This window comes from Rattus norvegicus, chromosome 4 (genome assembly GCF_021556685.1).
Source record: "Rattus norvegicus strain SHRSP/BbbUtx chromosome 4, alternate assembly SHRSP_T2T, whole genome shotgun sequence".
In the NCBI taxonomy this organism is placed as follows: domain Eukaryota; kingdom Metazoa; phylum Chordata; class Mammalia; order Rodentia; family Muridae; genus Rattus; species Rattus norvegicus.
In genome coordinates this window covers 158,986,165-159,013,316 of record NC_141537.1, presented here as the reverse complement: position 1 = coordinate 159,013,316, position 27,152 = coordinate 158,986,165, and the positions used below count along the sequence as shown (strand labels likewise).

Here is a 27,152-nt window from a genome sequence, read left to right as displayed (position 1 = left end):
ATTCTTACATAAAGCTTCTTAGCCTCTTAAGGGCTTTGATGAAGTGGATTTTCTATGTGAATGGATTTAATATGATTTGCAGAAAGTGGCATATGTCTTTACACATCTGAATTTATCATTACAATTATGTATTTTTTCACATCAAAATATGTTAACAGGCTTGGTGATGCATACCTGTAATCTTGGCTGATGGGAAGATTGAAAGAGGATGGTCACAAATTCACAGACAACCTGGGAAACTTAGTTCCTTAAAGATTTATAAAGGCTAAGATGTGACACTATGGTAGAGTACTTGCCTTCCGTGTACCATGTTCTAGGTTGAGTATCCTACAGTGCCTGCACCAAAAATGAATGAATGAGTGAGTGAGTGAAATACATACATACATACATACATACATACATACATACATACATACATACATAAATACATAGAAAAAGGTTTAAATGGGCCGAAGGAGGTATGGGATGGGGCGTGGTTGGGGGAAGTCCAGGAGGGGGATGAAATCTGAATTGTAAAACAGGACTAAAGAACAAAAAAGAAGATTAACACATTACACCTCATGCACAATAGACATAATTAAAGCTATTAATATCCTTTGATTTACTTTCTTTGAAGAACATAAATTTGAAATAATGCCAGTGTGGGAAAAAATCTATATGAATTAAAATTATATTTAAATTTTACAAATTATATGCATTCCAAAACATTGTATTCATAAGTATATACAAGGTAAGATATTAAAAAATATACAAGTCAATAACTGACTCTACAAAAGTAATCAGAAATAGTGTTTTCTAATATAAGGCTTTGGCTTTGCCTTACAGAAATAGGTACCTCCTTCAGATGATCCTTCATGACTTAATCATGTTTCCTCTGGTTAGTCTCTCTTTACTTTGGGACCTTGAGAAGTCTCAGCTTGCTGAGTGTACACACCCCACAGGTGTTTTAGAGGACTTCACACTTGTTCATAATTATGTGTTTTCTGCTGAGAATCAGGATTCCCAGGTGCCAAGTGAGAGGTTCCTGGGCCTTTGGAGACTCACAATGACCCTGTGAAGGGGACATGATCTAGGGCTAAGTATGTGCAAAGCAGATTATACTCCCAGGACCTGAGGGAGTGTTTGGACACTGGTGGGCCTGTATCAGGACAAAACAGTGTTTTATAAACTTGCTCCACACTGAGCATTCAGCCACATGTTTTATCAGTTTGTTGATGTGCTTTCAAGGTTGATTAGTTCAAGATTCTCAACAGATATCTGAGTTTTATCAATTATCATCAATGTTAGTATGAAATTATTCATTGCTTTCTCTCTCCTTATTGTTCCCATTGTATTCCAGAAACAAATTTGTTTGGCCTTAAGTATACCTGCTTCTCCTGGCTACTATCAAGATGGGGATTTTGTTATTGGAGGACTCTTTTCCCTTAGAGTGACTTCTGGAGACACTAAAAGTAAATTTGGCTTCAAAGATACAATCTATATACCGGATATCATTTATGCGTAAGTGACTTCTCTCTTTAAAAATGATTGTTTCAGGATTTCATCATGTACAATATGTGTTGATCACACCAATATCTACTGCTTCCCCTGCAATGTCTCTGTCTTCAACTCCATGGAGTCTCTCTGTCTCTATCTCTGCCTCTCTTTGTATGTGTCTGCTTCTGTCTCTGTCTCTCTGTCTCTGTCTGTCTGTCTGTCTGTCTGTCTCTCTCTCTCCCTCTCTCTCTCTCTCTCTCTCTCTCTCTCTCTATCTATCTCACTCACTCACTTTTTAATCTACTGAGTTCATTTAGGCATGCCAGTACTACAGGAGTATAGGACATCATCTGGAATCTCTTCCACAGTATACTAGGGCAACCTCCCTAGGGAAACTGACCCTCCTTTCTCCAGTAGCCACCAAATGCCAGTAGCTACTCATTTTTGTACCTCTCCTCTACTCATACTGAATTCTCTTAATAATGTAACATGTTGAAAGCACTTTGCAGCTGAAAACATGTTTTCTCTGTACTTACTTTGTGTATTGTACTGAGAACACCTTATTTTTCCTGCTTAAATTGACTTGACACTATTTTTTGAAATTTTATGCTTGATATGTACTGTATATCCTGAGGTTTATCCTATTTTTGAAGACCACATGAAATATTAAGTTTTAATGTTTGCTACTTCCTGCATTCTTTACTCCTCCATTTCACTTTCTCACACAAATTGTACAGAAAAAGTGAAAAATTTATATTTGATAGTATGTGGTGGTTCAAACCTTTAGTCCCAGAATTTAAGGAGCAGAGGCAGGTGGATCTGTGTGGGCCTCTGGTTAATATATTCTACATAGTGAGTTTCAGTCTAGCCTGGGGTGAATGATGTGACTCTGTATCAAAAAATTTTCAAAAATAAAAATTGTGAATTTGGTAATGAGTTGTACTATGAACCTTCTTTTTATGGCTAGTTTCTGTACATTTTTAATATAGAATATTCTGCCTGTTTCTTGGAATATCATGTATATTCTTTATATGACTTAGATTGTTATAAATAAAAATCCAGACTTTGAGAGGGAGCAGGGAGAAAAGAGATGGAGGTAAGTGATACAATTACATTTTAATTTAAAATTAAAATTAAAAGGACAAAAATTGTCTTTCCAATTTTTTTCCTAGGGATTTCACCAAACATTATCAGCACATTTTGGCAATGGTTTTTGCTATAGAAAAAATCAACAAGGACCTAAATATTTTATTCAATATGTCCCTGGGATTCTATCTCTTCAATGTTGACTTTATTGAGATGAAGGCCGTGGAGAGTTCTATGGCTTTGCTCTCAGGAGAGAGCCCCCCAGTTCCTAACTACAGCTGCAGGCCTGAGAAGACTGATAAGCTGGTTGCAGTGATAGGAGGCATTTCAACAGGAATATCAACCCAGATCTCCAGAGTTCTAAGTCTCTACAATGTCCCTCAGGTACGCAGAGAATCCTGGCTCCTTAGGTTAAACACAGAATCGTAGTAATAAATGCTAATTAATTTAGTTATTGTTTACTGATGAGGTATGGAAATAGTTAAAACTTTACTATTTAGTTATAATTTTTAACTCTAAAGTATAATTTGTTCATAGGATGGAATCATGTTTGTATAATAAATTTAATTCCAAAACCTTTAAAATTGAAAAAATATGAATAAAAGTAATGATAACCTGTATTCCTACCACTCCAAGAAAATGTCCTTTGCCATGTACCATTGTTAATACTGTCTTTCTTTCGCATGATGATTTAGAACATCACAAAGCATGAAGATTAAAATAATTCTACTCACAGTATTTTATTGTACCTAGTGTGGAAACATGCCTTATTATTTTTCTTCAGTATCAGTTCAAATTGCCACATAACATTTATTTTTACAATGAACCATGCATGGGTCAGACCATGGCTACTCAGGCTAGACGTTTGGTCTGTTTGAAATTTTCCTTTGTTGGCAGGAGAGTTTCATACTTTGGTATTTTTTTTTTTATTAACTTGAGTATTTCTTATTTACATTTCGAGTGTTATTCCCTTTCCCGGTTTCCGGGCAAACATCCCCCTAATCCCTCCCCCTCCCCTTCTTTATGGGCGTTCCCCTCCCCACCCTCCCCCCATTGCCGCCCTCCTCCCAACAATCTAGTTCACTGGGGGTTCAGTCTTAGCAGGACCCAGGGCTTCCCCTTCCACTGGTGCTCTTACTAGGATATTCATTACTACCTATGAGGTCAGAGTCCAAGGTCAGTCCATGTATAGTCTTTAGGTAGTGGCTTAGTCCCTGGAAGCTCTGGTTGCTTGGCATTGTTGTACATATGGGGTCTCGAGCCCCTTCAAGCTCTTCCAGTTCTTTCTCTGATTTCTTCAACGGGGGTACCGTTCTCAGTTCAGTGGTTTGCTGTTGGCATTCGCCTCTGTATTTGCTGTATTCTGGGTGTGTCTCTCAGGAGCGATCTACATCCGGCTCCTGTCGGCCTGCACTTCTTTGCTTCATCCATCTTGTCTAATTGGATGGCTGTATATGTATGGGCCACCTTTCTGTTGATAAGTAATGATTTCTTATAAGCAATACTATAGAGGTAGCATTTATAAGTCAAATTCATTTTTATTAGTAGTAAACCTGAAAAGGGCTACTTAGAAATATATTAATTTGCAAATAACTGATTCAGCATGAACTGTTTCCCTGATATCAATGAAGTAACTTAAATCTTAGTGAAATGAACTAGGCTCCCATGTCGATACATTTCTTATTTTTAATTTTTACCTATTTGTTCATTTTTAAGACATGTTCTTCCCATGCCGACATGCCTGGTATTGAACATTCTTTGTAGCCCAGGATAGCCTTATAGAGATTCTCCTACCTTTGCTTCTCAGGGCTGGGATAAAAGGCATGCACAGTCATACTTGATCAGATTTTTATTTTTATGAGATTTTATGAGTAAATTTTTAAAATTGAAATTTGCATTTCAAATTTGTCCCCCTTCCAGATCTCCCCTCTGCAAACTCCCATCATGTTCCCCCTCCTCATTGCTTCAAAGAGGTTGCTCACCCACTCACTCTAGTCACACTCCTTCAGCATCCCCCTTCACTGGGGCCACAAGCCTCCACAGGACCCAGCATCTCCACTTCCACTGATGCCAAATAAGTCAGTCCTCTGCTTCCTAAGTAGCGGGATCCATGGACTCAACCCATGTACACTCTTTGGTTGGTAGTTTAGTTCTGGGAGCTCTGAAGATCCCATTACTTGATAATCTTGTTCTTCCTATGTGGTTGCTATCTACTTCAGCTCCTTCGGTCCTTTCCCTAACTCTTCCACTGTGGTCCCTGTGCTCAGTCTAGTGATTGGCTGTAAGAATCTACATCTGTCTAGGTCAGGTGCTGTCAGAGCCTCTCATAGGACAGCCATGATAGGCTCCTGTCTGCATGTACAACACGGCATCAGTAATAGTTTCAGTGTTTGGTTGCCAGCCCTAGAATGGATTCCAAGGTGGGCCAATCTCTGGATGGACTTTCCTTCAGTCTCTTGCTCCATTTTTGTCCCTGCTTTCTTTTAGACAAGTTCAACTCTGGGTTAAAAAGTTTGAGGGTAGTTCAGTGACCCCATCTTTCTACTGGAAGCCCTGTCTATCTACCGGTGGTCATCTCTTCAGGGTCTATCTCCCCACTGTTTGGCATTTCTCCTAAGTTCATCTCCATTTACATCTCAGGTCTCTGGAACATTCTAGAGGATTCCCCTGCCCTCTAGCACCAGAAGCTGCATATTTCCATCCATTCTCCTCGCTCTTTGCTCTTCTCTCTTGTCTCCTCACACACACCTGATCCTGCTTTCCTTTTCACTTTCCCTTTTCTACCCAGGTTCATCCCTCCCTCTGCCTCCCATGAATACTGTGCTTTTCCTTCTAAGTGGGATTGAAGTATCCTCACTTGGGTCTTCCTTCTTTTTAAATTTCTTATGGGTTGTATCATGGTTATTTTGTACTTTTTTGGCTAATATCCACTTATTAGTGAGTAAATACTTTTTTGGTATGTTCTTTTGGGTCTGGGTTACCTGACCCAGGTTGATATTTTCTACTTCCATCCATTTGTCTACAAAATTCATGATGTCCTCATTTTTAATCTGAAATACACATTTTGCTCTTCAACCTGTGGCCAGAGGGATGACTGTGTCCACTGATAGTTATGCACATGGTCTAACACAACAACTTCAATATACTCATAACATCGTGAAACATTTTTTCATTTCTTTTAGTAATTCTCTTGCACACAGCTTAAGCATGAACTGTGGGGCTGGCAGTTTTTATACATGCTAACCAGGTTTTATACATGTTTTCTTTCCTTATCACGTTGGAATTTTTGATTTTTCCTGTGTAGGATAAGTAAATTGTTTCTAGTATATGCAAATGAATCCCTAATATATGAAAATTATTCCAACTTTACATAAGATAGATAATCCTGTCTTTCCATTTCTTCTCTTTGACAGCCTGAGTACCCTGTGTCTATTCTCTAATATTTCCATGTGTTGGGTACTCTGTGTGCTAAGTCCAGATCTTTCTTGATTCATTTTCACATTTTCCAGAGTGCATCCTTGAGTTGAAGAAAATTTACAAAGTTTGTTCAGTGGTGGTTTTCATTTGACTGACTTGCATTTCAACTTTTAGCAACTTTATTTGGATGTTTTGTTTTATCAGAATCTTTCTTCCACATTTTAAGATTTATCCACTAAATTCTTGGTTGCTAAGTTCTATTTCGATTCAGAATTGATTCTCTTATTGCAGCTACCTGCTTATGTGAGCTCTGTTTGTGATTATTGGTCACTCTATACAACAAAACATCTCTGATATCTTCTCTCATTTCACTTTTCTTATTCTCTTTGATTTCTAGTACAGAGGAATTATGAGCTCATGGAGGTGCACAGTGGTTTTCTCTCTTTCTTGCTCTCTTTCACCCCATTTCACTCTATTTTTCAGTGTGTATATGAATATGCATGTGCTTGCACATGTATGTGCATGCATGCGTGCGTGTGTGTGCGTGTGTGTGTGTGTGTTTGTGTGTATGTGGTATGTGAAACATGTGGTGTGTGTTTGGTTTGTGACACTTGCAAACGAATCATAAGACTATGCAGGTAGGTGTGTTAATACACCCACACATGGAGGCCAGAGAGTCTTCCTCTATCACTTTCTACACTGCAACCTTGAACTGGGATCTTTCACTGAAGACCCTGATTTCACAAGCTTGAGATTTTGAACTGGCTAGTCAGCAAGCTCTTGGGATTTAACTATCTCTATACTGACAAAAGCAGTTATGTCTGACTTGTTATGGGGATGCTGAGGATTCTAATGCAGGTCCTCGTGCTTGCAGAGCAAGCAAGGAGCTACCTTCCCAGCCTCATGATCTCTATATTTATGTCTCTATAGCTATATCCCTCTATATCATCTATATCTATGTATCTCCACCTACATCTATTTATTTCTATTTCTATCTTTAGTGTACAAAATATTGGATTTATCATGGCACCTTCATACATGTGTACCATTATACTCTGTTCTTCAGTCCCCTCAGTCTTTGGCCTTTCAAACTCCACAGTTATCTCCTGATGTTGAGGTAAGCTTCTACTCAGCAAGACAACGAACTAAATCCTCCCTCTATAAACTGTCTGAGCCAAACCTCCTCCTACTTAACTCTTCAGTTTGTTGCCATTGTGACCTTCCATTTCCACACCTGTCTCCTGTGGCAGCTTCATGTAAGCCTGTTCAGGTGCCTACAGACTCTGTGAGGTGCTGTTACTCCCCATTCTGAGCACCCCACAGTAGATCAGTATTAGATCATCAGATTTCTCCTGAGAGGGCAGCCTGTCAAAGCCTTCTGAGTCACAGGAAGTGACAACCTATAGCTCTTCTGCTTTGTCAGCCCATCTCCCTGGAGTAATATCTGTCTTTCTGAGAGCAACACCTAGTTTGGAGACCTGAGAGAACCTTGTCCTATCTGCAGGAAAACGGTTCTCTCCACTACAGACCCTTGCTTATCTTTTGGATGTGATTTGTTACACTTCAAGCATTTTTTTTATTATGGGTTAAAAGTACTTCATTCAGATTTGTAGAAATATGTTGTATGAACATTTTAATGTTAATTAATAAAACATAATTCAAATTATATTTTATTTATTAATTACTTTTCATGGGACTAATGAACCCATTATCAAAGTTTATTGATATAAAATATTATATCATCACGTGTCATCTATTTAATTGCTTACTTTTGTCCATTTATTAATATCGAATATTTCTTTACACTACTGTTTCTTCCCCAAAATATTCATGTTCACTTCATTTTGTGATTTCTTCTTTCTTATTCCTCCTCCTTCTCCCCACCCATCCTTCTTGCCCAGTCAATTAACATGGATTGAGTGTCTGTTTTCAGTTGTCATGATTTTGGATTCAATAAATGAAATGTTTACTAAACATTCAAATTCAGATGCCTGGTGAAAAGGCAGTGAATGGAGCCAGGGTGTGAGCTGTGGATTGAGGCATGAACAAGTGGGCATCTGATATTAGGAGATTATTGAGGGAATTTATGTGGAAAGGAGAACGAGTCCCAATCTGAGCCATGAGACACCAGGATATTCTGATAACACTAGTGTAGACAGAGATAGAAGACTCAGTAAGGCAGACTGATACTGTTGGCCACACCTTGGAAATATGTTCCTTGACTAAAGAAAGAATCTTGGAGTTCTCTGCACCCAAATCCCGTAGGAGGGAGAGCTAAACCTTCAGAGAGGCAGACACGCCTGGGAAACCAGAAGAGACTGCACTCTGTGCACATCCAGATGCCAGAGGAAAACACCAAACGCCATCTGGAACCCTGGTGCACGGAGGCTCCCGGAAAGAGCTGCGCAGATCTTCCCGGTTGCTGCCACAGCGGAGAGGACTTAGGCAGTACCCCACGAGCAAACTTGAGCCTTGGAACCGCAGGTAGGACCAACTTTTCCCCTGCAAGAAACCTGCCTGGTGAACTCAAGACACAGGCCCACAGGAACAGCTGAAGACCTGTAGAGAGGAAAAACTACACGCCCAAAAGCAGAACACTCTGTCCCCATAACTGGCTGAAAGAAAACAGGAAAACAGGTCTACAGCACTCCTGACACACAGGCTTATAGGACAGTCTAGCCACGGTCAGAAATAGCAGAACAAAGTAACACTAGAGATAATCTGATGTCGAGAGGCAAGCGCAGGAACCCAAGCAACAGAAACCAAGACTACATGGCATCATTGGAGCCCAATTCTCCCACCAAAATAAACATGGATTATCCAAACACACCAGAAAAGCAAGATCTAGTTTCAAAATCGTATTTGATCATGATGTTGGAGGACTTCAAGAAAGACATGGAGAACTCCCTTAGAGAACAAGTAGAAGCCTACAGAGAGGAATCGCAAAAATGCCTGAAAGAATTCCAGGAAAACACAATCAAACAGTTGAAGGAATTAAAAATGGAAATAGAAGCAATCAAGAAAGAACACATGGAAACAACCCTGGACATAGAAAATCAAAAGAAAAGACAAGGAGCTGTAGATACAAGCTTCACCAACAGAATACAAGAGATGGAAGAGAGAATCTCGGGAGCAGAAGATTCCATAGAAATCATTGACTCAACTGTCAAAGATAATGTAAAGCAGAAAAAGCTACTGGTCCAAAACATACAGGAAATCCAGGACTCAATGAGAAGATCAAACTTAAGGATAATAGGTATAGAAGAGAGTGAAGACTCCCAGCTCAAAGGACCAGTAAATATCTTCAACAAAATCATAGAAGAAAACTTCCCTAACCTAAAAAAAGAGATACCCATAGGCATACAAGAAGCCTACAGAACTTCAAATAGATTGGACCAGAAAAGAAACACCTCCCGTCACATAATAGTCAAAACACCAAACGCACAAAATAAAGAAAGAATATTAAAAGCAGTAAGGGAAAAAGGTCAAGTAACATATAAAGGCAGACCTATCAGAATCACACCACACTTCTCGCCAGAAACTATGAAGGCCAGAAGATCCTGGACAGATGTCATACAGACCCTAAGAGAACACAAATGCCAGCCCAGGCTACTGTATCCTGCGAAACTCTCAATTAACATAGATGGAGAAACCAAGATATTCCATGACAAAACCAAATTTACACAATATCTTTCTACAAATCCAGCACTACAAAGGATAATAAAGGGTAAAGCCCAACATAAGGAGGCAAGCTATACCCTAGAAGAAGCATGAAACTAATCATCTTGGCAACAAAACAAAGAGAAGAAAAGCACACAAACATAACCTCACATCCAAATATGAATATAACGGGAAGCAATAATCACTATTCCTTAATATCTCTCAACATCAATGGCCTCAACTCCCCAATAAAAAGACATAGATTAACAAACTGGATACGCAATGAGGACCCTGCATTCTGCTCCCTACAGGAAACACACCTCAGAGACAAAGACAGAAACTACCTCAGAGTGAAAGGCTGGAAAACAACTTTCCAAGCAAATGGTCAGAAGAAGCAAGCTGGAGTAGCCATTCTAATATCAAATAAAATCAATTTTCAATTAAAAGTCATCAAAAAAGATAAGGAAGGACACTTCATATTCATCAAAGGAAAAATCCACCAAGATGAACTCTCAATCCTCATCTTCGGTTGGTTTATATACAAGTGTGCAATTTCTAGGCTTGAAAGTAAAATGATGCTATCTGGTGCTGGATAGAGGAGCCTTATTTTTTATTATGGCAGCTTGCTAGTTTTGTAACATGGTGATTTGGTCGAACACAATAAAGTACAGTAGTAACTGATCTCCCCTTCTTCCTGGATGAGTGAGGAGATGATTAAATGTTGATGTCAGCATCCTTGAGCATATTCAGATGAGCTTCTGCTTCTGTTGAAAAGGATGCTGTGTTTGATTGTGGTCCGAAGCTTTGAAGCACTACTTGGCATCTCCTTCCTTGGAGGTCTCACTGTTTAAACATAACAGATTTGATAGCTTGTTGGTAAGGTGAGGTCCAGCTTGTCTCCACTAGGTCATCTTCATGTGAATCCGGTGGTTATACGGTTTTGTTCTAGGGATATTTCATTTTTTTAATAACGGTTTTAGCTGACATTCATGGAGAGAATGAATCCTTAGAACTGTGCCACTAGTGAAAGGAAATCCTGTCTAGAGTATGTTTCTTTACAAAGCTGTGTCACACCATCCTTTGGGCCCTCTGCTGGAAAAGTAGAATCAAGTCTCAAATAATGCCTTTTAAATTGTATCCTCTAGTATTATAGATGTAGGACAGTACTGTATCATACCTCTGTGGATGTAAAATAGCTTGTACCTGCTTTATGATATGTAGTAGTGACCGTGCTTTATCAGAGCTGTTTTTAATGATGTTGCCCAGAATGTTTTCTTTCTAGATGATGATTGAGAAGCTAATTTAAAAAAAATGGTGCCAGGTACCACAAGAGTAACAGAACTGTGCTGTTTTCTCGGGTTTTGTTTTTTTACTTTTTTTTTTTAATGGAGTGTGCTGGATGTCTCTACAGTTTTGTTCAAATGACTGCAGAACCTGGAAAAGCTGTTGCTGCTGTTGATGCATAACACACTGCTATTATTGGTCTTTTTATATAAATATAAATATATATATATATACAGTTATATAATTTGAATTTTTTGAAACTTTAGCTGTGCTGTCAACTTTGGAAAAAAGTATCCCCGTTTACTGTGTTGAGTTGGCACTGTACAGAAATTAACAGCCATATTGGTCTAGAAATGTTGAACTTAAGTTTTTTCCATTTGTACAGGGGTAACACACTGTATTAAATATGTAAGGTCTTATCTACGTGGGTTTGATTACAAAAACTAATAAAGTAGTCTCTAAATTAAAAAAAAATGAATACACAGGGAGGGACCAAAAAAAAAAAAAAAAAAGAAAGAATCTTGGAACTCATTAAAGAGCACATTTTAAGAAAAAGGATTATTTCATGCCAATATTGGATTAAGTGAAGTGAATTTGATAATTTGTCATTTGAGATAGCAGATTAGGTAATTAATGTTCAAGTCTACTCCCAACCCCAGAAGGAATGCCCTAAAGTGCATAGGAATGACAGTGTAGACATTTCAATTGAAGTTTTTTGTAAGAAGGATAGCAATATGATAGAGTGTGCTGTTAAAGGAGAGACTTTATAATTGTTGAGGTAGATAAGTAAGTTTTCTATCCCAAGCAAGTGTATTTTAGGATAGTTGACTATGGATGAAACATTACAGAAAGACAAAAGACATTGGAACTTCACTAGTGGGTTTCACAATGCTTCATAGATTCCTCTTTATTGGTTAAGTAGTTATAGATTTGTGATTTCAAGTGAAAAGGCCTTAGTGTTAATGTTCCTCCAATTCTATTATCAGGAAGGTGGAGGTTTTGGTAAGGGAAGTTACAGATTTGCAAATGCTCTCATTTGACTGGTATTACCTGAACTGAAAGAAGGAGATAGACATTCTGTGGCTGTGTTTGATATGTTCTATAAAAGTGCAAAGAAAAAAGATACATCTTGTGTGAGCAGTGAGAAGAAAGTCTTGGATGATATTTTTAGCAAATTTATTTAGCTATTTAATTTCTCCTAGAGTGCATAAACAGAAAAGATAAACTAAATCATTTGAGAATAAAAATAATTGTCTTAAGTAGTAACTTTCTTTCTATTTAGATCAGTTATGCTCCCTTTGACCAGAGTCTTGGGACTGGAGTCCAGCTCCAGTCTCCTTACCAGTTTCCTGTGCACACCACAGCTCTGTATCAGGGAATTATTCAACTGCTGCTATACTTCTCTTGGGTCTGGGTTGGCCTGGTGGTTCCAGATGATGTGAGGGGAGAACTCTTCCTTAGGGACATCACAGAGGAGATGAACAACCATGGACTTTGTGTTGCATTTGCAGAAAAGGTTCCAGAATTTCCTGCTAAGGACACAGTAAACAGGGGACTTTTTATAGAAAGATTCACCTTGACCCGTGTTATTGTTGCATTTGGTGACACATATTCTCTTCTGAGATTTGCCTATAACATCTTTTGCAACACCCCTTTTGGTAATGTCTGGATCACAACTTCTGATTGGGATATCACCACATTATCCTTTCGACAAAATCTAAGTTATACATATTTTGGTGGAGAATTATCATTTTCTGTTCACACAGATGAAATTCTGGGATTCAAAGATTTTCTCAGAAGTGTCCAACCTAGGAAATACCCTCAAGATATCTTTATCCAGGATGTGTGGTCGATCTTATTTGAATGTCCATATACTTATCTATATGGAATCAGGGAACTAAGTCAATGTGAGCAAAATGGCAACCTGAGCACACGACTTCTGTATGTTTGGGATATGAATACCTCACCCTCCAGCTACAAAATCCATGATGCTGTATATGCCATTGCCCAGGCACTCCACGAGGAGCTGTCATTCAAACTGGAAGAAAACTCTCTCAATAAAGATGTATCTAAGGCACCTCATCTATGGAAGGTAGCAATAACTGGTCTTGTGTTTCCCTAGAGTGTTGAGCCCTGGCTTGTAAGTTCTGCATTTTGATTCATGATTTTTCATAGTGTTAGAGAAATATTTCTTATGCTAGCATATTTCTTTATGCTACTATGTCATTCCTCAAAGTATTCATGTTTATTTCAGTAGCATATTGTAGCATAGAGAAATAGTGTTAGAGAAAAAATAAAAAGCACATTGTAGTTAAAGTTGAACTAACATTTCTATCAGAAAACAACACATTCTCAGTAGTGCTGAAGAATGGTTATCTTAATTTTATGCACAAACAATAATATTTATGCCATTTAATTGCCATGTGCATTTTATAATTGCTTTTAATGCGTGAAGTTATAATATACAACTCAAGTGAATTGTAAACGTATAAATATGGCATGTTTTTAGGGATTTTAGCTACATTCGATGACAATAGCTTGTTTTGTTTTGATAAACAGATTCTAGAAGAACAAACAGCTTTTATGTTCTCCAGCCTCTCAGAGGCTGAGGCAGAAGGATCAGGAGTTTGAAATCAGCCTGGACTACCTAGACAGACCAAGTCTTAAAACTGAAATAAAAACAGCTTCTTTAAAATGAAGCTGGCTTGAATGCCGTGGTACTGACACAACATATCAACTTTCCACAGGTTTATCCACCTGTGCCTGCTTATCTTTTCAAACTTTTCATATTTCTGTGTGCCAGAGTCCTTTACTCTACATTGTTGTTAACACTTTATTTTTTTTGAGATTGTTTAAATTTGCTTATTATTATTTGGTACTTTCAAACATTTAAATAATGAATGTTGGGTATTTTCTACCCCCTCCCCCACCCCACTGCATTCCCTGTCCCTCCCTTCTCTGCTGGAGCCAACCAGCCCTGTCTCACTCTCATGACCTCTTTTTGTTGGTGGATCCTCTGAATTTAATTAGAGTTTCTCACCCTAGAGTGAGAGGCTATTACTAAACTAAGGGCTAATTATCTCTCTAGATCACAGACATCTTTTATGTGTTTGAATGTTTATATCAGGCATCCTAACACATAGAAAGGGGCATAGCTCACGGTGAGCTTCATTTGCCTTCCTCTGAGATCAGTGATGTGAAATGTCTTTCCACACACTTTAGTACCACATGTATCCCTTTCTTGACAAAAGTAAAGTCTAACGGACGCCTTTCCTGATTTTAAATTTTGCCTAAATACTTTCATTAGTTACCTATGCTCTGGGGATAATAACCCTTCATTAGGTATCTTGTTTGGAGACATCTTCCATTCCAAGAATTGTCCTCTTGCACGGCTGGTTGTTTGCTTTTGCTGTGCGGAAGCTTTCTTTTTTAGGAGAGTTTTTCTTAGCTTTCATTGACTGTTTCTGATGTCGTTTTTGAAAATATCATCATCAGGAACAAGGACATCTGTAGGTTGATGTCATTATGCGGGTGAAAGCAGACAAGATAAAACAAGGCCTGTCATTGGGCAACAAGGAAGGAAGGTGGGAACAGATGTTTCTCTCTTTTCCCCCATTTTCTTTTTTCTTTCTTTTTAAAAAGATTAATAAATAAAAATAATAAATAAAGGATTTATTAATTATTGAATTTTTTTGGATTTTTTAATTTACATTTCAAATGTTATCCCCTTTCCCAGTTTCCCATCCATAAACACCCTATCTCATCCCTCTCCCCCTTCTTCTATGTGATTGTTCCCCTTCCTCAACAATGCACCCCTTTCTGCTTCCCCACCCTGACATTTCCCTACACTGGGAGAGGTCCAGCCTTGGCAGGATCAAGGGCTTCTCCTCCCATTGTTACCCAACAAGGCCATCCTCTGCTACATATGCAACTGGAGCCATGGGTCAGTCCATGTATCTTTGGCTGGTGGTTTAGTCTCTGGGAGCTCTGGTTGGTTGGTATTGTTCTTTTGGGGTTGCAAGCTCCTTCAGCTCCTTTAGTCCTTTCTCTAATTCCTCCAATGAGGACCCTGTTCTTAGTTTAATGCTCAGCTGCTAGCATTCACGTCTGTATTTGTCATGTTCTGGCAGAGCTTTTTAGAAGACAGCTATATCAGGCTCCTGTCAGCATGCACTTCTTGGCATCAGCAATATTGTTTGGGTTTGGTGTCTGTATATGGGCTAGATCCCAAGGTGGGGCAGTCTCTGGATGATCTTTCCTTCAGTCTCTGCTCCAAACTTTGTCTCCATATTTCCTCCTGTGAATATTTTTGTTCCCATTTTAAGAAGTACTGAAACATCCACACTTTTTTGATCCTGTCCTTCTTCTTGAGCTTCATGTGGTTTGTGGATTGTATCTTGGGTAATCCAAGCTTCCAGACTAATATCCACTTATCAGTGAGTGCATACCATGTGTTTTTGGTGATTGGGTTACCTCACTCAGGATGATATTTTCTCGTTCCATCCATTTGCCTATGAATTCCATTAAGCCATTTTTTAAAAATAGCTGAGTAGTACTCCATTGTGTAAATGTACCACATTCTCTGAACCCATTCCTCTGTTGAGGGACATCTGGGTCATTATAAGGTTGCTGTGAACATAGTGGAGCATGTGTCCTTGTTATATGTTGGAGCACTTTTGGGTATATGCTCAGGGGAGGTGTACCTGGGTCCTCAGGTAGAGATTTTAGTAGGAGTGGGAGAAGCACGAGAGGAACTGGGAGAACATGGCAGCAGATGTTAAAATTCTTCCCTGTGCATAGATACAGGTTATTATGAATGTTTTTTTAAGATTTATTTATTATATGTAAGTACACTGTTGCTGTCTTCCAACACACCAGAAGAGGGCATCAGATTTCATTACAGATGTTTGTGAGCCACCATGTGGTTGCTGGGCTTTGAACTCAGGACCTCTGGAAGAGCAGTCGGTGCTCTGAACCGCTGAGCCATCTCTCCAGCCCATGAATGAATGGGTGTGTACAGGATTTTGTGCTGTGTAGATGGGTAAATTATATCTTATCAATTGGATCAGAGGTTATTGCGTGGTATATTCTTTCATGTGGCGACTTAACTGAGTTCAAGAGAAGGTGTGGTGGCAGGACACACCAAACCCACCACAGAATATTGGGTTATGTATGCCTGGTGTGATAACAACCCGCCAAGGGAACTGTGAGTGAAAGCAAAGCAGTGTGGCAAGGTGCCATGCTAGAACAGCTTGCAGACTGTCTGGGTTAGAAAGTACTATAAGGGCCAGTGTGGAGCCGCTGAGGTAAGTTAGTACTAATTTTTATGACCCACCAGAGCTGGAAGTAGTGAGAGAGTGACCACTGGGGTGCTTCGGAACAGGCTGCTCTGCTTCCTCCCTCCCTCCCTCCCTCCCTCCCTCCCTCCCTCCCTCCCTCCCTCCCTCCCTCCCTCCCTCCCTCTCTCTCCTTCCTTCCTTCCTTCCTTCCTTCCTTCCTTCCTTCCTTCCTTCCTTCCTCCTTCCTTCCTTCCTTCCTTCCTTCCTTTCTTTCCCATAACAGATAGTGATGGACTTCCCTCTGTTTTAGTAGTTTTCTAGTCTAGTAGTTTTTTATTCTGAGGTTTTTAATCTGTTTTTACCTTATTTGGTATATGAAACAGACAAAAATCCAACTGCAGTTTCTCATCCATTTTTGACAACAGCTTTTTGGAAGAGAGAAAATACATTTCACCCTTTGCTTGCTTTTGGTGTCTCCTGTATTCCGTTGTTTTCTGGATTCTGTTCAGCTCTTCTGTGATGTGTACATGTTATAGGCCATGTCTGTACTGCTGTAATTTAATAAAACTATTTGGAATGGGAAATGCATTTCTTTGCTTGTCTTCTTCTCGATCAAGTTTGCAAAAGGAGTGTGACTTCGTTATGGCTTCCCTCCCTAGGGGAATTTAGGCCTTGTTAGTATCTGAGGAAGGTATCATTTAAATTTCCATAGAGACTGCCATAGTCTGTGAAACGTTTTGCATAATAAACTATTTTAAACAATATAAACTCTTCTAATCCTTGAGGCTGTTACCTTTCTGTATCTCTCAATCTCTTTCATCAATCTCTGACACGTTTTACCATAGGGACACTTTTTCTTCTTGGTTAAATTAGTTTCCAATTAGCAAAATAATTAGAAATATTGTTTTATTGTTCTTATTGACATATTTATTATGCATTGTGTTGGGCTTCATAAAGATAATTACGTTTAAGTGTATGTAATATTAGTTTGACTATGTTTCCCCTTAACTCCTTCACTCCACTTTCTACTCCTTGTAGAGATGTGGTGGTTTGAATGAGAAATGTCCTTCACAGGCTTAGGATTTGACCAATAGTTTCCCATGGCATTTGTCTAGGGAAATTTGGATGATTCAGTTTTCCTAGAGGAAAGACATCAGTGCAGAAGGGTTTTGGCATTTATATATCTTCATCTTACTTCATGGCCACCTTCTCATCTTGCATGTGAGAATGTAACCATTCAGCTAACTATGCCATTACATGTGCCTGCTGCCATGCCCCTCACCATGATAGACTATGATCCCTCTGGAACCATAGGCCCAAATAAACTCTTCCTTGTGTCAGTTGCTTGGGCCATAGTGCTTTATCCCAGCAACAGAACAGTAACTAATACACCACTTGTGTTACATTTGTTTCGTGAACAGTTCTGACTTTAGTACTGAGTCTTCCATTTGTATGTATGTGTGTATGCACACATTTGTGTGTGTTCAAATGTGTGTGTGCATGTGTGCGTGTATGTATGTGCACATGTGTGTGTGTTGCTATGTGAGTGTAATTTTGTGAATCATAAAAGCCATAAACTTTATAAATGAGAGAAAACTGAAATATGTGACTTTCTGAGTCTGATTTTGCCTAATATATTTTCTTTGGACCAATTTCCCCATAAATGGCACAACTTCATTAATCTTTATAAATGGATATAATTACACTGTTTACATCAATTTTTAACACATCCATTAATTTATAGACACTATATTAATTACTTTCATTTTCCTGTTGCTGTGACAAAACACCATGACTAAGTACGCTCAGGAGAAAGGATTTGGCTTGCAGTTCCAGGAGGACAAGGGTTTATCATGGCAAGGAGGCATGGCAACAAGAACCAATCATGGTGACAGGGGAAGGAGACCATATTTCAACCATGAGACAAGGAAAAGAGTATACTGAAAAGTCTCTATACTTTCAAAGCACACCCCCCCAGTGACACACTTCCTCTAGAAAGGCTGCACGTCTAAAACTTTCCCAAAAAGTTAAACTTTTCTGGGTGTGATTTGGGTGCAGAGGGCTGTGGTACAGGGTCAACTTTCAGGGACGGATGGAATCAGAAGGATTGTGTCCCTGGCTGTGCTGTGGTTGATGAGTCCAGTGGGTCTGGCCAGGTCCCACTTGGACAAGGTATAGGATTCAGTCTGTAGCAGTGGTCTCACCTATGAGCTTGGGTGTGTCAACACTCCTGGGTAACAAACTTTCTCTGGGGTGTGGAGGACTATAGCACAGGGTCAGCTCCCAGGCACAGATGGAAACTGGAAGTGTCAGTTTCATTTTTCTAGCTTATATAAATTTCCTTTTCTTTGAATGTTTCCTTTAACATTCCTACAAAGCTGGGACATGAGAACAATTTTTCTCCTGTATATTTTTTATATCAGATCATACTCATTTCCCCTTTACTTTCAGAGGGTGATTTTGCTCATCCAATCTCAGAGGTAAATAATCCTCTCTAGTGAAAAGGTAGTTTTCACTTATTTCTTCAGAAATTTGTTTGTTTGTTTAAATTATAAGGTTAGCTGTGGTTGTATTTATATCTACCCTATATGGTCTATTAAAATAATGTATTCTTCAACAGTTACACACAAGCATACAAGTATATAATACCTTTCGTTCACACCCACTTTCTTCCTTCCCTTATCTCTCTCCATCCTCACAGATCCTCCAGTTTCCCACCAAGTTCCTATGCTTATTTCATCTCTTTTTCTTTTTTTCATGACCCACTGTATTTGTGACCCACATGACCTTTGATATGGGCATGAGTATGCAGTTATCCACTGGGGGAGAAGGAACCCAAAAGTGGCAGTATCTTTGACAACAATGACTTCCTCTCCCTCAGAATCTTTTGGTTGCTAACAGTCCTCATGTGAGGGGTTAGATCCCAAGATCCCCATCTCCCGTCTTTGGTTAAATATGTTTATAGGCTGAATCTTATGCTGTATCTATACAGGCAAACTTAGCTCCATAAGTTCCGTGACCATGTCACACCTAAAAGACAACATTTCACGGACTCCCTAACGAGCATCTTGCTCTTGCATTCTCTCCATCCTTCCTTCACAATGTTTCCTGTGCCTTGGGAACAGTCCCATGGCTGTTCCATTTAAATATGAGCACTTAATAGTCATTTTTCTCAAGCACTGATATTCTTGGCAAAGAGAATATTCTTCGATATAATCTGACAATGACACTATTCTATGTGTGTAAACACACAGGAAGCAGTTTAATAATATACCTTAGTAGTAGGCTCACCCATAGGGTGCCTGATCTCCCCAGACATGGACATTGAAGAGGTTTGCAGTAACTGGCATGTGTTCCTCTTGTAAAGAAGCTTTCAAATACAGTCAGTAAACACTTGTTTATCCCCATAACAATTGTGCTAGTATTACTCTAGTATGTACATTGTGTCTGGGAAGTTGGAATTATAAAATGAAAGGTCCACAATTGGGAAAGAATTCTGCTGACTTTTCTTCCCCAGCTGTTTGCAATGAAGCTTCTGGCAGTATGAACAGTGCTAGACAGACAGACAACCAGAACAACCAGAACGGATGACAGGGTGAAAGTTTTCAGCTTAGTTCCAGTCTCCCTACTGTGACCTGCAGCCTTGATATGTGGTGCCTTCAGAAACAGGGTCTTCCTATCTGGTTGCTGTGGGCAAGCAAGGGCAATGATCATAACTTGCATAGTCTTGGGATCTTTTGGGGGCTTTTTAACTAACAGGGGGATATCTCCATTTGTTGCAGGGAATTTTTATTTAATAAGCTGTAATATATTTGCTCAATATCTTTTAAAATTATATTTTCTTTCTAGTTGTCTTAATGTTGTAGCTTGACCTGTGACTTCTTCATATATCTTCAGGTTTAGAAAACTTATCCCCACTCTATTCTCTCTGACTTTCCCATCCATCTTTCCAGCTTTCCATCACACAATTTTCTCCATGTGTTCTGCTTTCCCCTCCCTCCTTAATTAAAACGTTTATATTTTAAAGGCTGAAAATTTTATTTAATTGGAACTTTCACAACCAATTTATAGTTGTAAAAGAAAAAGGTATTATTCCTAAAAAGTTATTATGCAAAAAGGTTAAAACCCCTTATTCAAATTGTTCTTCTTTTTCATAAAGACAGAATCTGATGGCTAAAGGCCGCATTTCATCATCTAGACATTGAGAAAAGCTTGTTTTTCAAGTTTGAAATCAGTGATAGTGTTGCTAAACAGTATACGACTATGCAAATGTCTACATATAGCCCTACTTTGTGCATGTATTAGCTCTATGATAAACAGAACAATAATGGAAGCCACAGGAACATAGAGGTAGTGAAAGAGTTAAAGTAGCCAGGTTTATTTGCATCTCAGTGACTTATACTATGAATTCTGACCATTATTTTTTCTTTTAGCTTCATCCATTCTTACAAAATGGCCAGCTTGGGAGAAGCACCAATGAGGAGGCTGTCATGAACAAGGAAGTTTCAGCAACCAAGCTTGACATCTTTAATTACCAGTCTCTGCAGAGTGGTACCAAAGCTCAAGTGAAAGTTGGCGAGTTTGTCTTTGAATCTTACAGTGTTCAGAATTTTTCCCTAAATGACAAACTCATAACTTGGGGTGAACACCACAATCAGGTGAGAGTATCTTTGAATTTAGCACTGTGTGCTGTTCTCAGAGTGGAATTCCTCAGAGAACAGGCTGAGGGGACTGCTGAGTGCCATCAGGCTGAGAGGTACCCTCACTTTGTCCTTTCCAATGCCAAATACCAGAACTTTCTGCCTGAAGAGTCACTGAAAGAAGAACTGATTCATTTTGGATTAATTATTCAGATGCTGTATCCTTACAATAACCAGGTACACCCATAGCCTACTTAGAAAGAAAAAAACCCAACACCTTGGGCAGTTATCTAGATGAATTATAGAGGTTAAGGCTTTAGTGGAAGTAATTGCCTTCAGTAAAGAAATAGAATAAAGATGTGTGGACAAAACCAGTCTTTGCAAATGGGTATTTGTAAATATAACTTTTATTTTCCTATTTAATTATCATCTCTGAGGCTTACTGCCTCTATTTCTTAACCTAGACCTGTTTCTGGTAGCTTCTAGACTCCTTACAGTGTATTCTATGCCTATAATGTTACAGCCGTTAACACTTAATGTTGAATAAGCTCACCTTCTGTACTTCTTTCTGAGCTCTGACTGGCTGACTCAACTCAGATATTTCTGCTCAAACTCTTCTCTTAAACTGGCTGGTTCAAGCTGACTTCTCTCAGTTTCTGACTGAATTTGTTCTGCTTGGCCTCATATTGATTTTTGGCATTATATTCTAATCTTTTGATTTCTTTTCAAATTCTGTCTGGTTCTGTCTTTACCTGTGTCTAGCTTCTCTCTGCAACCTATATGTATAACTGTCCCAGCAAAACTCACTACACCCCCTGTCACCAATCCTCATGCACTTTTCCCTTAAGTTGCTGACAGAAGACATCTAGGAAAGACTATGATAAGCAAGTACATTTTCTCAAGATAGCCCACAGTTTTGTGTGGCTACAATGGGCACACTCTAAGAGGCAAAGACCCCAGAGACTTTGACTCATGATTGCTTCTATTTCCTGTCACTATTACATAGCTTAAAGATTTCCTGGGCATTTACCTACTCTATTGGTAAGTATACTGTGCAACCAATAGGATGAGGTGCTTTTATGTAGTAATGCTGTTTAGATGAATTTATGATTTCCTAATTGCTGATAATGATTTTATAGAGCTACTAAATTGATACAAGTATTCTTAAGCGCCTTATGGAATAAAAGTTGCAAATAGAGCTCTGTATACCTTCATGTGTCATGGACTACTTGTGCTAGCAAAGCAAACCAAAACCAAAACCAAAAACAAAAGAACACAGGACTGGAATAAATTAATGATCAAGGACAAATATTTATCCATAAAATAGGCCACAGATATTTACTATGAAAAAGCAAGGTCATATGAAACTGTTGCTTTGAAATTGTAAGGAGCTCATGTAATGAAACACTGCTTTGAACTTACAATCTCTTTTTATGCTGTAATTCCCCTTTGCTTAACATTTTAGGTATAGAATTTTTAACTAAAAAGCTATAAAAACTGGAAACAAATATAAAGGTTTGGTCCCTTTCTGTTTCTCCCAATGTGTGTTGTTTGTCTTTGTGGCTGAGTTTTTCTTTCTTTTGTTCTTTCTTTCTCACTCTCCCTCCATCCCTCTCCCCTTCCCCCTCTCCCTCTCCCACTCTCTCCCTTTTTCTCTTTTCCTTTCTCTCTAGCTCAGGAAAAGTCAATCAAATTTGTGTCTCTTGCCTGGCTAACAAGAAGCTTCTGAGTCAAGGGGTAAAGAGCCCAAGTAATTAAGTTTCTGTTCTTAATCCCCTCCTGCTATGAGCAGGAGTATATTGCAAGAAGTAATCAACTTTTGGTCTAGGAAGAGCTAAACCAAGTTAATTGCAAAAGACATCAGCTTCTGGCCCCAGAATACAAGAGAAAGTTAAATCTCAAGATGCCATCAGTTTCTGGTCCTCAGACCAGGGAGAGTTAATGGCCAGGGGTCATTGGTCTTTGTTTTTCATCTATCATTGTGTCTCACCTCAATACTTGACTAGAATCTAGATCCCCATGAATTTTCCTCTCTTTTATTTCTATTCTTTTTTTCGGAGCTGAGGACCGAACCCAGGGCCTTGCGCTTTCTAGGCAAGTGCTCTACCACTGAGCTAAATCCCCAACCCCTTCATTTCTATTCTTATGAGAATTGGATTTGTCCTATATCTGACTCATTCTGTCAGGTCTTTCTCTGATTTGTCACTTTGTCCGTCTCTTGATTAGAAATTACTTTGAGGCAGAGGTGCTTCCTTTTACAAACTAAATTTACTTACTTTATTTGGATTAAAGATGTATTCTAAGGGATGAACCACACCACAACTAGAAACAGGATTTTCTTTTTTGTAAATACCACATTCTCAGGGTTCAGTGTAATTAAATATCCTGTGACAGGTATTTCTGTGTTTAAAATTTAAATTTATATGAACATTCATATCCTTAGCATTGGAATCATTTACCCTGAACATCTATGTGTGTGATGCATAGTGATGGGGAATATTATGGTCTTCAAGAGATCCAAGAAGTTTTCTCTAATGGAAGACATGGGTTTATCAACCACACTAAGACAGGTCTCATATCCAGGAGTAGTTAGGCAGGACAAGAAAAAAAATCCACTATATATATATTTAGATTGTAGTTTTGTGGGTTTGTTTTTCCTTTTGTGCTTTTGTATTTTATTTTCTAGGTTTTAGATTATCTGTTTTTTAGGACTTCATTTTTTGTGTGGAAAAGATCTTAAATTTGGGTGGATTGATAGTATTAGAAGATCTAGACAGACTTGGGGAAGGAAAAGTACATAATCAAAATATATGCAAACTTTAATATTGTATTAAGTATAAAAACATCATATAAAATTAAAAATAATAGGTCAATGAAATAAAATAAAGCAAGAGTTCAAAAGAGAGAGAGAGAGAGAGAGAGAGGGAGGGAAAGAGAAAGAGAGAAAGAGAGAAACCAACACTTGACTTCACACTCTCTAAATGCATGGAAGTTCTTGGTTATTATAGTACACAGATGTTCTGCTGAAATTTACCATCTGGATGCTAATACTGAGTGTCATGAATTGACAGCCTTCCCTTCTCCCATGTCTCCTATACAGACTCCTTTTTCTGTTTGCAGTCAAAGTTGTCCACTTGGATTTAGGAAAACACCTGTTGAAGGGAAACCCTTCTGTTGTTTTGATTGTCTCCTATGTCCAGATGGAGAGATTGCAAATGAAACAGGTATTTACAAAATGATTCTGAATGTGGAAGTTTCTAGAAATGGTTTGAATGTAGTAATTTGTAGAAATAATTCTGAATGTTGAAATTTCTAGGAGTGATTCTGAATGTGGACATTTCTAGAAATAGTTCTGAATGTTGAAATACCTAGAAATGGTTCTGAATGTAGACCTTTCTAGAAATGGTCCTGAATGTGGAAATGATGCACCACAGCATAGGGGTGAGTAACACAACACCTGAAGACATAGTTAGATTTATGTTGTGAACTCCCAATACTTTAAAACAAGTTTTTACTGGGTGTAGGTGGCAAAGATTTTAACCCCACCTCTCAGTATGTAGATATCTGAGTTGAAGGCCAGCTTGATCTACAGAATGAAATCCAGGACAGAGAGGGCTGAACAGGGAACACCTGTCTCAAAAAACAAACAAACAAACAAACAAACAAACAAACAAACAACCCCCCAAATCTTGATTTCAACTTAGTCATATTTGTTCCTGTTGTTTACCTGTTTGTTTTATTTGCTATGCTACCTGGATTGGCTCCAGCAATCCTCCTGACTTAGCTTCCTGGGTGACCGATACCACAGGAGTGTGCTCCTCCATCTGGCTTAGCTTGGTCTTCTGCACATCTGCACTGAGTTTAATGTGTTTTCTTTGTACCCCTCCTTTTCACTAGTAGTTCTATTATAGCTATAGCAGTGAGTAAAGTTAGTGCTTCCTGTATACCCTCAACTATGAGATGAATTATAAAGCATGACCTTATTTCATGTTTATAATACATATTACTAATAACCAACATTTTATTCACAAGGAAATTATACTTTCAGTATATGAATCACTATGATCATGCAAACTGGAGACAGCTGAAACAAACTACAGACTTGTCAAATTAGAGGAATTGCTTAAAAAATTGTATCAGTGTAACACTGATGGCAGATACAGCACTTCTTTCCTGGGATCCTGGGAGCCTTTGATGCCAAGAAGCTGGGACCTTAGGACCTTGGGACCCTGGGATTCTGAGATACTGATACCCTGAGATTCTAGGATCAATGATTGAGATACTTCCTATGATTAATAGTAGAAACTCCATAAATACTTTTATGAGTAAATACGTATTTGCCATATGATTTAATCCTTTTCCTTTGGAATTACTTGGATTCTTGTGGGAGCTCTCATTATACATTTCTTGGTACTGTAAGCTAAGCATGAGGTCCCTGTACAACCAAGCTCTGAGGGATTCCAGAGAATGAGTGATGTGTTGTGCAGTGCTGTGAGTGATATACAAAGATGCTCTGCCCACTGTCCTCTTACCGTCCAGCTGTCACTTCTTCCTCAAATTGATTCCATTGCAAAGCCTTGACAGAGCACAACAGCAATGCTACTACCAGTTTTCTGTATCCTTACTTCACATATAACATCTATTTCAAATCAGGTGCTCTGTTATGCCTATTTTAATCTCCTGAATGAAATCTTTACTTACTGAAGATGATTTAAAATGAGGTCCTTTGCTTTTTTGGTAGCAAAGTAGTAGTATACCAGACTAACTACTTCCTAAATACTATGATTTCAGATAAGCACTATCAAGTTCTTGATGATTATACTTTTTTCTTTTAACTTTATATTGCTTCTTTGTGAATTTCACATCATACACCCCATTAAAACTCATCTTCCCTTCCACTTGTATCGAAGCTCTACCCTAGCAATCTTCACCTGCCACAACAACAACAACAACAACAACAACAACAACAACAACAACAACAACAACAACAACAATGTCTCGTTGTGGAAGCTTTAATGTTTCACAGTGAGTCCCATGGTATACCCTTGTGTCTATTCTTCTTTGCTTGCCAATGTTTATTGCAATGACTTGTCAGTCTGTTCTAAGCCCCTGGCTTCTGCTACTCTATTAATACTGGAGCCTCACTGGGATTCCTCTTGGATATCCTGTTGTTCAGTGTCATGAGATCCTGTAGTTTTCAATATGTAGGACCAGCCCCTTCATGTACTCCAGCAGTTCATAGTCGGGTGGATGTGGGAGTGCACAAAGTCAAAGCAGTGAGTATAGGCTTGAAAATGATCTGAGATGGTTAGCCCACCAACTTTCCTGCTTTAATGCCTTTGGTACCAGCTTACCAGAAACCCCTACTAGGAGGGCCAGCTGTAAACCTGATGCCTCTGTGATGTTTAAGGCCTATTCTCCCGAATGCTGCAGCTGATGAGGGACATGGTCAGTTTTCCCACTCTCATTTTTCCAGTGCCAGCTCTTCTGCCTGTCAAGGGACAAGGGAGGTAGGAGGAAGTCTCTCCTTGGTTGCACCATTGTCCAGCAGATGTGAGACAGGGCTGGTTCTCCCACAGTCATGTCCTTGGGGCTGGCTCACATGCAGCTCTCACATCCAGGGCCAGCTGTACTCTGCTGATCAGGCAAGGTTCAATGCCTGCTCTCCTCAGTGCTGCAACAGGTGAGGGCAGGGATAGCTTTTTTGCTCTGATGATCTTGGGGGCAGCTATCCTGCTTTAGGTGGCAAGGGACAATTAGGAAGATATCTCTCCCGTATCCATGTCACTACATGGAAGTCAAGTGCTGGCCACTCTGCTATGCTATGACCTTGGGGCTGGCTCAGCTGTGTCCCACACCCCATGGCCAGAGTCAACTTTGTGGTGCTTCCCTCAGGTGATGCAGGGCTCTTTCCCCTGAGTGTGGCATCTGGTGTAGGACAAAAGGAGAGAAAGGTATCACTCCCTCATCCACTCCATTGCAGAGACAAGAGGTAGGGCTGGGTCTCTCATGGTAGAGTGTATGGTCCTCCTTTAACTCTAGAGGTGTACAGAGCCTACACTCCTGAGTAGTATATCTGGCCAGGCATGGTGTCACCTCTCCCCCTTTCATGTCCCCAGGGCCAGGTCTCCCATAAAGTCTTGGTAAGGGGTAGGGCATTTCTGCATAGCTCTCAGACATTAACATAACCCCAGGTGTCAGTCTAGACCAGGGACAGCTGCTTGACCTTGATAACAGACTCCTGTTGTTGGTAGGTCACACAAATGAATACGGTCTCCAGCAGCAGCACAGTCTAGGAACCAATCATAGT

General features: G+C 39.2%; 1 protein-coding gene across 2 annotated transcripts in view; it reads left to right on the top strand.

The window, feature by feature from the left end:
• The first annotated feature begins 1,288 nt into the window (after positions 1-1,288).
• The window catches only part of Vom2r52 (vomeronasal 2 receptor, 52), a 38,262-nt gene continuing 12,398 nt past the window's right edge, over positions 1,289-27,152 (top strand). Inside the window, exons 1-5 of one of the 2 annotated variants that reach the window (XM_087656993.1) lie at positions 1,289-1,500; positions 2,649-2,946; positions 12,206-13,015; positions 20,636-20,860; positions 23,943-24,066. In XM_087656993.1, coding sequence (XP_087513119.1) covers positions 1,289-1,500; positions 2,649-2,946; positions 12,206-13,015; positions 20,636-20,860; positions 23,943-24,066 — 1,669 coding nt within the window. 2 annotated transcript variants of the gene reach the window in all.